Here is a 13,526-nt window from a genome sequence, read left to right as displayed (position 1 = left end):
AATTTTAATGAAAATGTTTGTTCTTTTGACAATAAGGGAAACTTCCAAAGCACCTATAAATTTTCTTGCAGATGTCCAAGTTCAAAACCAGAACTGAATCCAAATACTTTTGTGAGGAATAATATATTTTTTCTGTATTTCATATTACTATTAGGTAATCTGCAGATCTGTTAGCACTAAAATTGATATTTTGCGGTTTTATTTTTCATAAAAGTTATTTTAATTGTAATTTATGTAAAAATGAAAAGGAAGGCTGTAGATTTTTAAATCTATGGCTAAGTAAATTCAACTCCTACTTATATTTTGAAGAGGTTATATATCATAAAAAAATAAGAATATCTTTGGGCAAATGTTTCTGTCCCCTGAGTTGTTAATGACTTGAGATAATTATTATCTGAAATAATAACTCATAGTGATATCAGCTCTGGACCGGTAGTTTAAAAAACTTAGATTGAAGCAAGAGACTTGAATGCTGATTCAACCTTGCTCCTTAGCATTGCCAAAACCTCTTTGAGCCTCATTTTCTTAATTTCTAAAGTGAGAGATTTTACCCAGACCACTGACTCTATCTTGGATCCTAAGGTTATGCAGGTTATTTCTGGGATTTCAAAAGTTGGAAAGCTACTTGAAATGTATTAGTTGGATCACATTAACTCAGTATACTTTCCATAAGTTGTCAACCCAGTATACTTTCCATAAGTTGTTGGCTTTTGCAGGATAGAAAACTGGAAAAAGAAATTTGTTATTTAATTCAGTTTGATAAAAAATCTTTCTGACTTGGACCCAGGAAGAAGAAAGAAAAACAAAAGGAAGGGTTGTACGTTAGTGTTATAAAAGTTAGAAACTAGACCTTTTTCTAGCTGAGAATATTTATTTCTCTGCGCATAGTTTTAAAATCAAAACACCTCAGTTGGTGTTTCCCAATCTTGTAAGTTCTTAAAAGGAGAGATTGTGCCAGTTGGTCTGTGTGGGTCCTACAGATGAAATATTGTAAAAAACTCTCCAAGTGATTCTAATGTGCAAAGTTAAGAATGTCATATATTCTGGAATGAATTGAGACCCCTCTATTTAAGGGAATTTACTCTGAAGTTAGGAAGCCACTGCTTTTAATAAATTATAATTACAGTTTTTCATTTTTTGGTGTGTGTGTATATGTGTGTGTGTGCACGCACACACACTCACATGCTTTTTCATGGAATATCTTTATACCTCAATATCTCTTTGAGATCTCTTGCAGATGGCAGGGATATATTATTATCACTTATAATAAAGTTAGTGTGATACAGCCTAACGGTATAGCCTTGGAAATAAGGCGTCGATTCTAATTACAGCTACATCAACAAGCAGCTGTATTGGGAAGCCTTATGTAACCACATCTAAACTTAGTTTACCTATTTATAAAATAGGGTATAACATTAGGTTTTTATTAGTAATGTGACAACTACTTGATTTAATACATACATGTGTCATGAAGTACAAGTACATTTAAAACACAATTGTAGCCATTATTTCAGTTTGATAGGTGAATAACTTGAAGCTCAGAAGTGACTTGCCCAAGGTTACATAGTTAAATGTGCCAGTCTTCTGAATCTCAGTCTAGTGTCTGTTCCACCCTTACTATTCCATTTGATATCTTTTTGAACTGTTTTTTAAGACATTAAAAATTCCCTGTTGGAGAATTATTTTAACCAATTATTATTGAATACTATGTGCCTGCTCTCTGAAATTGTTGAGCTTAATTAACCAGTTGTTTTCCTACTAAAGTATTAACAGTATTAACTTTGTATTTCTGTTAAAGAACTATTTTGTTAAATACATGTGAATATTTTCTATTTTTTAAGTGCAAATTTGGAGAAAATATTTATTATGAAATAAGATTGTGCTTTTTTACAGTAAAGTCATGACATTACTGATTTTTTATATTACATTGTTAAGGCCCAAATAAAGATAATTTACCTGTTATTTCTCAAATTTTAGAAGTGGTTTGAGTTACTTACACACTTGTTTCCATAGCTTCCAAGAGCAGAGCAGCTGGTCCAGATTATTCCTATAAACAGTTTCCATTTTAAATAAACCCTGTTTGCCTGGCTTTCTTATTTGTTTACCCTGTTGATCAGGTAGCTTTCATATTTATCCTATGAAATGGAAGATTACCTGGTCTAGCATGGCTTTCTGTGGAATGGTAGGAAGAGTGAGGCGGGGCAGGGTGTGGGTGGGGGGACACCCATTCTTTCTTTTCCTGACCCTTGCCTTATAAATTTTTCCAATTAGGATGATTACAAAACTCAAACCATGTGATATATTCATCCCTAATCCTGATGCACAGCACTGCAGATTGACTTCTAATTTGTTTGCCCTAATATTTTGTCTTGGGGTGGGGGGTTTAATAGAGATACAGAAGCTTTTAAACTTATGTCAGTATGTTTTCATATTTGTTTTCCTTTTACCCAAAGATTTTGATAAGTTTTACTGTTTGCTCTTTGATAGGAATACTGCATTTTTAGTAGCCCTCTAAAGTGTATCAATCCTATTGATTTAAAATGAGTATATGTTTCCTTGATCTTGAAAAAATCAGACTAAAATTTGCCCGGTTTTAATTCGCTAGTTAGGAACAAATCAGCTGTAAGTAATAGCTTCCTTTTAGTTTTACTAGATGATAATTTTGACAGTAATAATTACCTTTGTGTTTTATAACTTATTAATTACTAATTGAGTCATCAAAAGCTATTCTTACAATATTGACATACAGTTAAGTTTACCTTTAGAAAAGTTTATGAAAGAAAATAATTGTAACTATGTTGAATAAATGTAATATTCTTCCTTTGAAATATTTTAACAGGGTTATATAACAAACTCATCACGAGTTGTGTCTAATAATTCTTCGGAGTTACTATTTGATTTGACCCAGGATACAGGAACATCACATTACCAAGGGGGACCGACGCTTTCTATACCAGGTTGGTTTTAGCACTTTTAAACAAAATTATAAGAAGAAACTTGATGAATATGCATATGTAATTGACTTTCTTGTAAGGTAGAATGGTGCTAATAGTTCATGAATACCTTTCTTGGGTGACTTTTTTTCCCCCTTGGATGGTTTTAAGTAAAATTTTATTTATTAATAAGACATTTTATTTTTATTTGTTTTTTACTTATTAATAAGACATTTTATTAATAAGACATTGGCTAATGTTCTTACTTGGCACTAAAAATGGGCTGAAAAATCATAAAATAATTTCTGTAAGTTATAGAAGTCTTCTGACACCATAAATACTCTGTTAAAAGAAGTATTAATTTCCATGACTAGTGTGAAAAAAGTATATGGTTACAATTGATTTCCTAATTAGATTAGCGTCTTTCTATTCAGTAAAGCCTTTAGATACTGTAGTTACATATGATTATAGAATGCTATTATAAAGTGGTACAATAAATTTGTATATAGCCAGTACTCAGTATATGCCCATTGGAGGAATATGAAATTTCTGTTTAGTAGAATTAAAGTTCTTAGATTGTATGCTGAAACATAGTTCTTCATTAATCTAAAATAAATTAGTAATCTATGAAAGAATTTCATCTAATTGAAAATTCCCTGTAATGAAGGCAATTATGCTTTGTATCTTAGCAGTTTTGGTATATTTCAGATATTTGACTAAATAGAGACAAGTAAGATTTGAGGGGAAGTTTTAGATTATTTACTAAAAAATCAGTGTGGAGAATCTACTAAACCCTCTTAACCATTGTTTTTTTTTTTTTTTTTTTTTTTTAAAGCAAGACAGAAATACAAGCACACTTACTTAAAAAAATTTTTTTTTAATGATTATTTATTTTTGAGACAGAGCATGAGCGGGGGAGGGGCAGAGAGAGAGGGAGACACAGAATCCGAAGCAAGCTCCAGGCTCTCAGCTGTTAGCACAGAGCCTGATGTGTGGCTAGAACTTATCAACCGCGAGATCATGACTTGAGCCGAAGTTGGATGCTCAACTGACTGAGCCACCCAGGCACTCCTCTCCTCCAATTTTTTTTATTGTAATATTAGTGCCTAAAATGTTTTTCCATTTAGATAATATTGAGTTCATATTCACTTCTTGGTGTGTCACTTACATGCTTTATAAAAATATAGTCAGTAACATAGGTAAGAACCAAAAGAAAGAAGAAAAATTGTTGTCTTAAGTCTGGTTTTCTAAAACACAGAAACTTTATTAATAGAAAAAGTGAATTTTTGAAACTTCTTGGGAGTAAGGGCAATGACTCCTGCTCAACCTGTAAGTTTTCTGTTGCAGAGAGAGTTTAGCCTGAACAGTAAGTAGGATGAGGAAGAAGATGTAGATTTCAACTGCCGTTCTTAAGATTTTTGTAGTCTTTATCAAGTCTTTATACTTCAGTTTTCTCATATTATTAAAATGGAGATTTAATTTTTCTTTTTTAATGCATTTATTTTCCAGGCCTGGAGTCAGCCATCAGGAGATATAATTTTAATTCTCACTCTACTTTAGTCAGGGATTTTTCAGGCACAAATAAAATAAATAAAATGAAAGTGCATTATGAACTTTATAAAAAAAATTTTTTTAATGTTTATTTACTTTTGAGAGAGGCACACACACAGCATTGAGTACGGAAGGGGCAGAAAGAGGAAGACACAGAATCTGAAGCAGGCTCTAGGCTCTGAGCTGTCAGCACAGAGCCCAATGTGGGGCTCAAACTCATGAACTGTGAGATCATGACCTGAGCCGAAGTTGGATGCCTAATCACCTGAGCCACCCACATGCCCCAAACTTTAAAGGATTTGACACCAGTTGGTGTGAATGATAATATGTGTTTTATGTTCAATAGTATGATTGACTACTCTGCAGTGATCATGGATATTTGGAGAAGATTGGATTTGAGCTTGTTCTTGAAAGGATTTTTACTGGCAGAGAGAGAACTGTTCAGAATAGGAAACAACACAAGCCAAAGACAACAGGGATAAATAAGTTGAAGGGTCAGAATTTAAAACTCCTAAATGCAGAGTGATTTTATTATATTAAAAATTTCTTATAGTAAAACAGTCTGTTTTTACTCTCCAGCCTGTTATGTAAGCAGATGCATAATTAAAATATCAGCATTCATTGGCTTTTCAAGTAACCTAACCATTTCACAAGAATGCTATTTGTGATTGCACAAATCTTTTCCAGGTACCCATATTATAGCCATAATGATGTGCCTTGAAGATGGGAAGAAAATCATTTTTATGTTATTTCACAGGATGAACAGAGGAGCCAACTGATATAATATTCTTTATTTTTCTGGCATGTTTCCCCATATTAAAAAGCTGATAGGTGAATCTATTAGAATAATTTTTTTCCTCTAAAGTAAGATACAGAATAATTTCATTAGTAATGATAACAGCTACCATTTATTATTGAATGCTTTCTATGTGCCATATATTGTATGGGTACTTTTTAAAAGTAAGTTAAGATACAAAATATTTTTTTAGTAATGATAATAGTTGTCATTTATTATTGAATGCTTTCAGTGTGTCAGATATTGTGTTGGGTGCTTTAAATATATTATCTTATTTGATCTTAAAACAGCTCTGTAAAATAAGGCATTATAACTCTTATTTTACAAAAGAGGATACTGAGGCTAAGAGAAGTTAATTGAATAAACCAAGAATACATAGCTAGTCAGTGACAGAGCCTCATTTGAACTTATACTTTCTGACTTAAAACCCTGGAGTATTTCTAATATATTTACTTTACTGCTCCTACTTACAGTGTACAGTTGAGAGAATGAAAATATGGTGTGCAGTTTTAGAATGCTTATTACCATGTACAGTTGAATGTTATTTTCAAAAACAGCTTTTGCCTGGCCTGATTATATAGCCTAAATATCCCCATTTCTCTTGCTAATGCTCTGAATAAGGCTTTCAGGTGATGGTTTTCAAACTGTTTTTAGGAGTAAAATTCCTATGCAAAAAAAATTTTATTCAGAAGCCTAATAAATAAAATATACAAGAATTTCTCTGTTAGACATACCCTCTATATTCCCTAAAATGAGCCTTTTAGGCTCTGGGAACATAATTTGAAAACCTTTATGCTAACACTCCTTCCATTATGAGTCCTTTCATATTTTACCCTTGATCTTAGCCAAAAGGCCAACAAGCCATGGGCCCTTTCATATGAATGAGTGAAGTATTATCGTTTAAGATTAGTTTTTCTACTTTGTACTTAGGAATTTTCCTCAAGTTTTTTTTTTTTTTTCTTTTAAGTGTATTTATTTATTTTGAGAGGTGGGGGTGGTGCACAGAGAGAGAGAATCCCAAGCAGGCTCCACACTGTCAGCGCAGAGCTCCCATGTGGGGCTCCAACCCATGAACCGAGATCATGATCTGAGCGGAAATCAAATCAGACACTTAACCAACTGAGCCACCGAGGCACTCCTCTTTTTTTTTCCTTTATGTTCATTTGTTTTGTTTCTTAAATTCCACATATGAGTGAAATCATAGCGTATTTGTCTTTTTCTGACTGACTTATTTTGCTTAGCAGAATACTCTCGCTCCATTTATGCTGTTGTAAATGGCAAGATTTCATTTTTTTATTCTTTTTTTTTAATGTTTATTTATTTATTAGAGAGAGAGAGAGAGAGTGCATTAGCAGGGGAAGGGCAGAGAGAGAGGGAGACAGAGAATCCCAGTCAGGCTCTGGGCTGATGTGGGGCTCGATCTCATGACCTGGGAGATCCTGACCTAAACTAAAATCAAGTCAGACGCTTAATGGACTGAGCCACCCAGGTGCCCAAAGATTTTATTCTTTTTTAATATCTGAGTAGTATTATATTACACACACACACACACACACACACACCACATCTTCTTTATCCATTTATCAGTCTATGGACATTTGGGTTCCTCCAGATTTGGGCTATTGTTGATAATGATGCTATAAACATTAGCATGCATGCATCCCTTCAAATCAGTATTTTTGTATCCATTGGGTAAATACCTACTAGTACAATTGCTGGATGGTAGTGTAGTTATTTTTAACTTTTTGAGGAACCTTCATACTGTTTTCTGCAGTGGCTGCACCAGTTTGCATTACCACCAACAGTGTATAAGGGTTCCTTTTTCACTGCATCCTTGCCAACACCTGTTGTTTCCTCTGTTAATTTTAGCCATTCTGACTGGTGTGAGATGATATCTCATTGTATTTTTGATTTGTGTTTCCCTGATGATGAGTGATATTAATAAGCATCTTTTCATGTGTCTGTTGGCCATCTGTATGTCTTCTTTGGACAAATGACTATTCATGTCTTCTGCCCATTTTTTAATGGGATGATTTGTTTTTGGATGTTGAGTTTGAGAAGTTCTTTATAGATTTTATATACTAATTCTTTATCAGATATGTCATCTGCAAACATCATCTCCCATTTCATAGGTTGCCTTTTAGTTTTGTTGATTGTTTCCTTTGCTGTGCAGAAGCTTTTTATTTTGATGATATCCCAATAATTTATTTTTGCTTTTGTTTCCCTGACCTCAGGAGACCTATCTAGAAAGAAGTTACTATGGCCAGAGTCAAAGAGGTTACTGCCTGTGTTCTCCTCTAGGATTTTGATGGTTTCCTATCTCACATTTAGGTCTTTTATCCAGTCTGAATTTATTTTTGTGTATGGTGTAAGAAAGTGGTCCAGTTTCATTCTTTTGTGTGTTGCTGTCCAGTTTTCCCAGCACCATTTGTTGAAGAGACTCTCTTTTTCCTATTAGATATTCTTCCCTGCTTTGTCAAAGGTTAATTGACCGTATAATTGTGGGTTTATTTCTGGGTTTTCTGTTCTGTTTCATTGATCTGTGTGTCTCTTTTTGTGCCACTACTATGCTGTTTTGATCGCTACAACTTTGTATTATAACTTGAAGTTTGGAATTGTGATGCTTGTAGCTTTGCTTTTCTTTTTCAAGATTGCTTTGGCTATTTAAGGTCTTTTGTGGTTCCATACAAATTTTAGGATTGTTTGTTCTAGCTCTGAAAAATGTTGTTGGTACTTTGATAGGGATTGCATTGAATGTGTAGATTGCTTTGGGTAATATACACATTTTAACAGTATTTGTTGTTCCAATACATGAACATGGAATTTTTTTTTATTTCTTGGTGTTATCTTCCGTTTCTTCCATCAATGTTTTGTAATTTTCAGCATATAGATCTTTTACCTCTTTGGTTAGGTTTATTCTTAGGTATCTTATTGTTTTTGGTGCAGTTATAAATGGAGTTGATTTCTCGATTTCTCCTTCTGCTGCTTCATTATTGGTGTATAGGAATGCAACAGTTTTCTCTACATTCATTTTTTATTGAATTTGTGTATCAGTTCTAGCAGTTTTTTGGTGGAGTCTTTTGTGTTTTCTGTACACAGTATCATGTCATCTACAAATAGTGAAAGTTTGACTTCTTCCTTGCTAATTTGGACTTCCATTATTTCTTTGTGTTTTCTGATTGCTGTGCTTAGAACTTCCATTACTATGTTAAATGAAAGTGGTGAGAGTGGGCATCCTTGTCTTACTCCTGACTGTAGAGGAAAAGCTCTCCGTTTTTCCCCGTTGAGGATGATGCTAGCTGTGGGATTTTTGTATGTGACCTTTACTATGTTAAAGTATGTTTCTTCTAAACTGACTTTGTTGAGGTTTTTATCCTGAATGAATATTGTACTTTGTGAAATGTTTTCTCTGCAGCTATTGAGAGGATCATATGGTTCTTTTCTTTTATTAATGTGGTGTATCACATTGGTTTACAAATATTGAACCACGCTTGCATCCCAGGAATACGTCCCACTTGATTGTTGTGAATGATTCTTTTAATGTACTGTTGGATTTGATTTGCTAGTACTTTATTGAGAATTTTTGCATCCATGTTCATCAGGGATATTAGTCTGTGGTTCTCTTTTGTCGTGCAGTCTTTGTCTGGTTTTGCTATCAGGGTAATGCTGACATCATAGAATAAATTTGGAAGTTTTCCTTTTGTTTCTGTTTTTTGGAATAATTTGAGAAGAATAGGTATTAACTCTTCTTTATATGTTTGGTAAAATTCCCCTGTGAAGGCATCTGGCCCTGGACTTTGTTGGGAAATTTTTGATTGCTGATTCAATTTCTTTGCTAGTTATTGGTCTGTTTAAGTTTTCTATTTCTACTTCTGTTTTGGTAGTTTATATGTTTCTAGGAATTTATCCATTTCTTCCATGTTGTTTTTTGGCATATAGTTTTTCATAATATTTTCTTATAATTGTTTGTATTTCTGTGGTATTGGTTGTTATTTCTCCTTTCTTGTTTGTGATTTTATTTATTTGAGTCTTTTTTCTTTGGTAAGTCTGACTAGAGGTTTATCAATTTCATTGATTTTTTTTTTTTTTTCAGTGAACCAGGTACTGGTTTCATTGATCTGTTCAAATATTTTTTTTAGTTTCTTTATCATTTATTTCTGCTCTGATGATTATTTCTCTTCTGCTGGCTTTTAGTTTCGTTTGTTGTTCTTTTTCTAGCTCCTTTAGGTATAAGGTTAGGTTGTTTATTTGAGACTTTTCTTGCTTCTTAAGGTAGGCCAGACTTCCCTCTTTTTTAAACTAAGTTTATTTTTTTTTAATGTCTTTTTTTTGGGGGAGGGGATGTGGGGGAAGAGAGATAATTCCAAGCAGGCTCTGCACTGTTAGTGCAGAGTCTGATGTAGGGTTCAATCTCAAGAACTGTGAGTATGACCTGAGCTGAATTTAGAATTGGATGCTTAACTGACTGAGCCACCCAGGAGCCAGTGTAAACTTCCCTCTTATGACCAGTTTTGGTACATTCCAGAGGTTTTAGACCATTGTGTTTTCATTTTCATTTGTTCGCTTGTATTTTTTGTATTTGCTTTTGGATTTCCTCGTTGACCCATTCGTTGTTCAGTGGCATGTATTTGAGGTCTTCCCAAATTTTTTTTTGTAGTTCACCTTAAGTTTCATAGCATTGTAATCAGAATATACGCCTGATATGATCTCAGTCTTTTTGTACTGGTTGAGGCCTGATTTGTGACCTAGTATGTGATCTGTTTTGGAGAATGTCCCTTGTACAGTTGAAAAGAATGTGTATTCTGCTTTAGGACGAAATGTTCTCAATATGTGTGTTAAGTCCATCTGGTTCAGTGTGACATTCAAAGCCCTTGTTTCCTTGTTGATTTTCTGCTTCGATGATCTGTCCATTGATGTAAGTGGGTGTTAAAAATCTCCTACAATTATCGTATTATTATTAGTTCCTTTATGTTATTAATTGTTTTATATATTTGGGTATCTCCATGTTGGGGTAATAAATATTTACAATTGTTAGATTTTCTTGTTGGATAGTCCCTTTTATTCTGTTGTGCCCTTCTTCATCTCATGTTATAGCCTGTGTTTTAAAACCAAATTTGTTTGATATAAGTATTGCTCTTCTGGCTTTCTTTTGATGTTCTTTTGCATGATAAATATTTCTCCATCCTTTCACTTTCAAACTACCAGTGTCTGGGTCTAAAATGAGTTTCTTTTAGGCAGTATTTAGTAGGGTCTTGCTATTATTTATTTATTAAAAAAAATTTTTTTTAAATGTTTACTTATTTTTTGAGAGACAGACAGCATGAGGGGGTAGGAGCAGACAGAGAGGGAGAGACAAAATCCGAAGCAGGCTCCATGCTACGAGCTGTCAGCACAGAGCCCAATGCGGGGTTCAAACTCATGAACTGTGAGATCATGACCTGAGCTAAAATCAGACGCTTAACCAACTGAGCCACACAGGAACCCCTATTTATTATTTTTTTAATAAACATTTTTAAATGTTTGTTTATTTTTGAGAGAGAGCACAAGATGGGGAGGGGCAGAGAGGGAGGGGGACAGAAGATTTGAAGCAGGCTTTACACTGACAGCAGAGAGCTCGATTTGGGGCTTGAAATCACAAATTGTGAGAACATGACCTGAGCCAAAGTTGGACACTTAATTGACTAAGCCACCCAGATGCCCCTATTTTTTAAAATGTTTTTATCATTTTAGAGATTGTACATGAGTGCGGAGAGGGGCAGAGGAAGAGAGAAAATATCTTACTCCACACTCAGTGTGGAGCCTAATGCAGGGCTCAGTCCCCTGACCCTGGATGACCTGTGCTGAAATCAAGAGTTGGACATTCAACTGACTGAGCCACCCAGGCATCCCAGTACCTTTTTTTTTTTTTTTTACCCATTCTGACACCCTATGTCTTTTGTTTGTGGAGTATTTAGTCCATTTACATTTAGAGTAATTATTAATAGGTATATATTTAGTAGCAGTGTATTACTTGTTTTGTCATTGTTTATGGAGATTTTCTCTGTTCCTTCCTTGTCTTTGTCACTTTTAGTCTTTCTTTTCCACTTGAAAAGTCCCTTTTTAATATTTTTTGCAGGGCTGTTTTAGTGGTCACGAACTCCTGTTTTTATTTGTCTGGGAAACTCTTTATCTCTCCTATTCTGAATGATAGCTTTGCTGGGTAAAGTGTTCTTGGCTGCGGATTTTCCCATTTAGCACTTTGAATATATCATGCCACTCCCTTTTGGCTTGTCAAGTTTCTATGGAGAGATGTGAAGCTAGACTTATGGATCTTCCCTTGTAAGGTAGGGACTTTTTGTGTTGCTGCTTTTAGGATTTTTTTTTTTTTTGGCTATATTTTACAAATTTGATTACAATATGTCTTGATGTTGACCTGCTTTTATTGATTTTGATGGTAGTTCTTTGTGCTTCCTGGATCTGGATGTCTCTTTCCTTCCCCAGATAAGGGAAGTTTTCAGCTGTTATTTTCTCAAATAAATTTTCTCCCCCCTTTTCTCTCTCCTTCTGGGATTCCTATAATATGAATGTTATGATGTTTGATGGAGTCACTAAGTTCCTAAGTCTATTCTCATGTTCCATAATTCTTTCTTTCTGTCTTTTGTACAGCTTCATTATTTTCTATTATTTTATCTTCTGTATCACTTATTTGTTCCTCTGCTTCTTCCATCCATGTGTTCTCTGCATCCAGTTTGTTTCAGTTTGTTTTCAGATTGCATTTATCATTTCTGACTGATTGTTTTTTAACAGTTTTATCTCAGGTAAGGGTCTCCCTTTTTTCAAGCTCAGCAAGTATTGTATGATTGTTGCTTTAAATTTTCTATCAGGGATATTATATCTATTTTGATTGAATTTCTGGCCATGACTTTTTGTTGTTTCATTTGGGATTAAATCCTCTGTTGTGGCATTTTATCTAGGTCTCTGTCTTCTGTGTGTTAGAAAAGCCTGTTATATTTCCTGTTTCTGAGACTAATGGCTTTATGAAGAAGAGGTCATATAGTGTTCAGAGCTTGGCGCCTCAGGGAGTGTCTCTGGTGTGTGTTGTGTGCACTTCACTGCTGTGTTTTGGCTAGTATGTCCTTTAGGCCAATCATCTTCAGAGGTTCTGTTTGCTTGCAGTGAGCATTGTTTGGACCTGGAACAGAGTTTGGTGAGTTTTAACTACTTCCTCTAGAACTGAAGCCTTGCAGAACTGTCTGGCCAGGGGACGTGATGTTTGCGGGGTTTCTGCTGGTCTTCCGGGTAAACGGCCGACTGCACTGGTACTGAAGCATGCTTGCCCAAGAAGGGAAGTCCCACCAGAGTGCTGGGGGGCGGTGCAGGGCATGGTGTAAGCAGGTTAGGCAGTCAGTGTAGGCACTATGCTGTTTACTGCAGGTGGTTTATGCTGACACTTGGGGAGAGAAATGGTGCCAGCGTGCTCCCTTGTCCCCAGAGAGGGGTCTCCGTGCTTGCTCCTATCAGGGAAGCACTCTCAAAAGAGCAGGTAGTTTCCCTTCTTGTGTCCCAGGCATCTTTCAGATTGCCATTTTCATGCTGTCTGTCCCTGGGTTGCTTGTCTGCCAGGAGCAGTGCAGTGTACTTAGGGCTCTAGCCCAGCCAACCCTTCTGACTTCTAAAACTCCAAACTTTAGGGATGTGGTGTGGGCATGGCCTGTGCTGGCCTTCTGGCAAAAGGTCTTGTTGCCCTGGGACTGATGTGGGTTTGACCAAGAACGGCAGTTGCCAGAGGCCAAGGTGCACAGGGTAGGCAGCCAGTGTTGGGTCCAAGCTTCCCTTGGCAGGTGGCTCTGTGCCTATGCTGAGGGGCAGGGTAGGGAAATAGCGCTCCCAGCTCTTTTGGCCCGTGAGAGGTGCCTCTCCAAATGCTACCTCTCTCAGATGCGCCCCACAAGTGAACAGTTTCCCCACTGTGTGCCTTGGGCATTCCTCAGATGTCACTGTCTTCCCCAGATTTGTTTGCCTGCCTTCTCGTCAAGCCTGCTGACCTTTAAAACTCCTGTCTTCAAGCTCTGCTGATTGCAAAAACTTAGGAAAATCCGCCTGTCTCCTTTTCCCGGCCAATGGCTTTGGGGAAGTGTTTTTGTGCATTCCCCTGTGTGTTCTTTTCTTTTTCTTTCTTTCTCCCTCCCCTCTCTTTCTCATCTCTCCACCACCAGAGCTCCCTCCCCTCTGCAGCACCTGCAGTCCATTTCTCCCCCAAAGTGTCT

The 13,526-nt window shown here is 35.7% G+C and overlaps 1 protein-coding gene across 6 annotated transcripts in view; it reads left to right on the top strand.

Annotated features, from left to right (window-relative positions):
• ZNF280D (zinc finger protein 280D) overlaps positions 1-13,526 on the top strand; it is a 145,150-nt gene that overhangs the window by 24,560 nt on the left and 107,064 nt on the right. For all 6 annotated transcript variants that reach the window (XR_007453827.1, XM_049613678.1, XM_049613677.1 and 3 more), the window contains one exon: positions 2,840-2,957. Coding sequence is in view for 5 of the 6 variants with exons in the window: in XM_049613678.1 (XP_049469635.1) it covers positions 2,840-2,957 (118 nt within the window). In the remaining variant the exon portion in view is untranslated. The remainder of the gene's footprint in view (positions 1-2,839; positions 2,958-13,526) is intronic.

Source organism: Panthera uncia (assembly GCF_023721935.1).
Source record: "Panthera uncia isolate 11264 chromosome B3 unlocalized genomic scaffold, Puncia_PCG_1.0 HiC_scaffold_1, whole genome shotgun sequence".
NCBI classification, from domain to species: domain Eukaryota; kingdom Metazoa; phylum Chordata; class Mammalia; order Carnivora; family Felidae; genus Panthera; species Panthera uncia.
The sequence above is the reverse complement of the archived record's forward strand: the minus strand, read 5'-3'. Positions and strand labels throughout refer to the sequence as shown.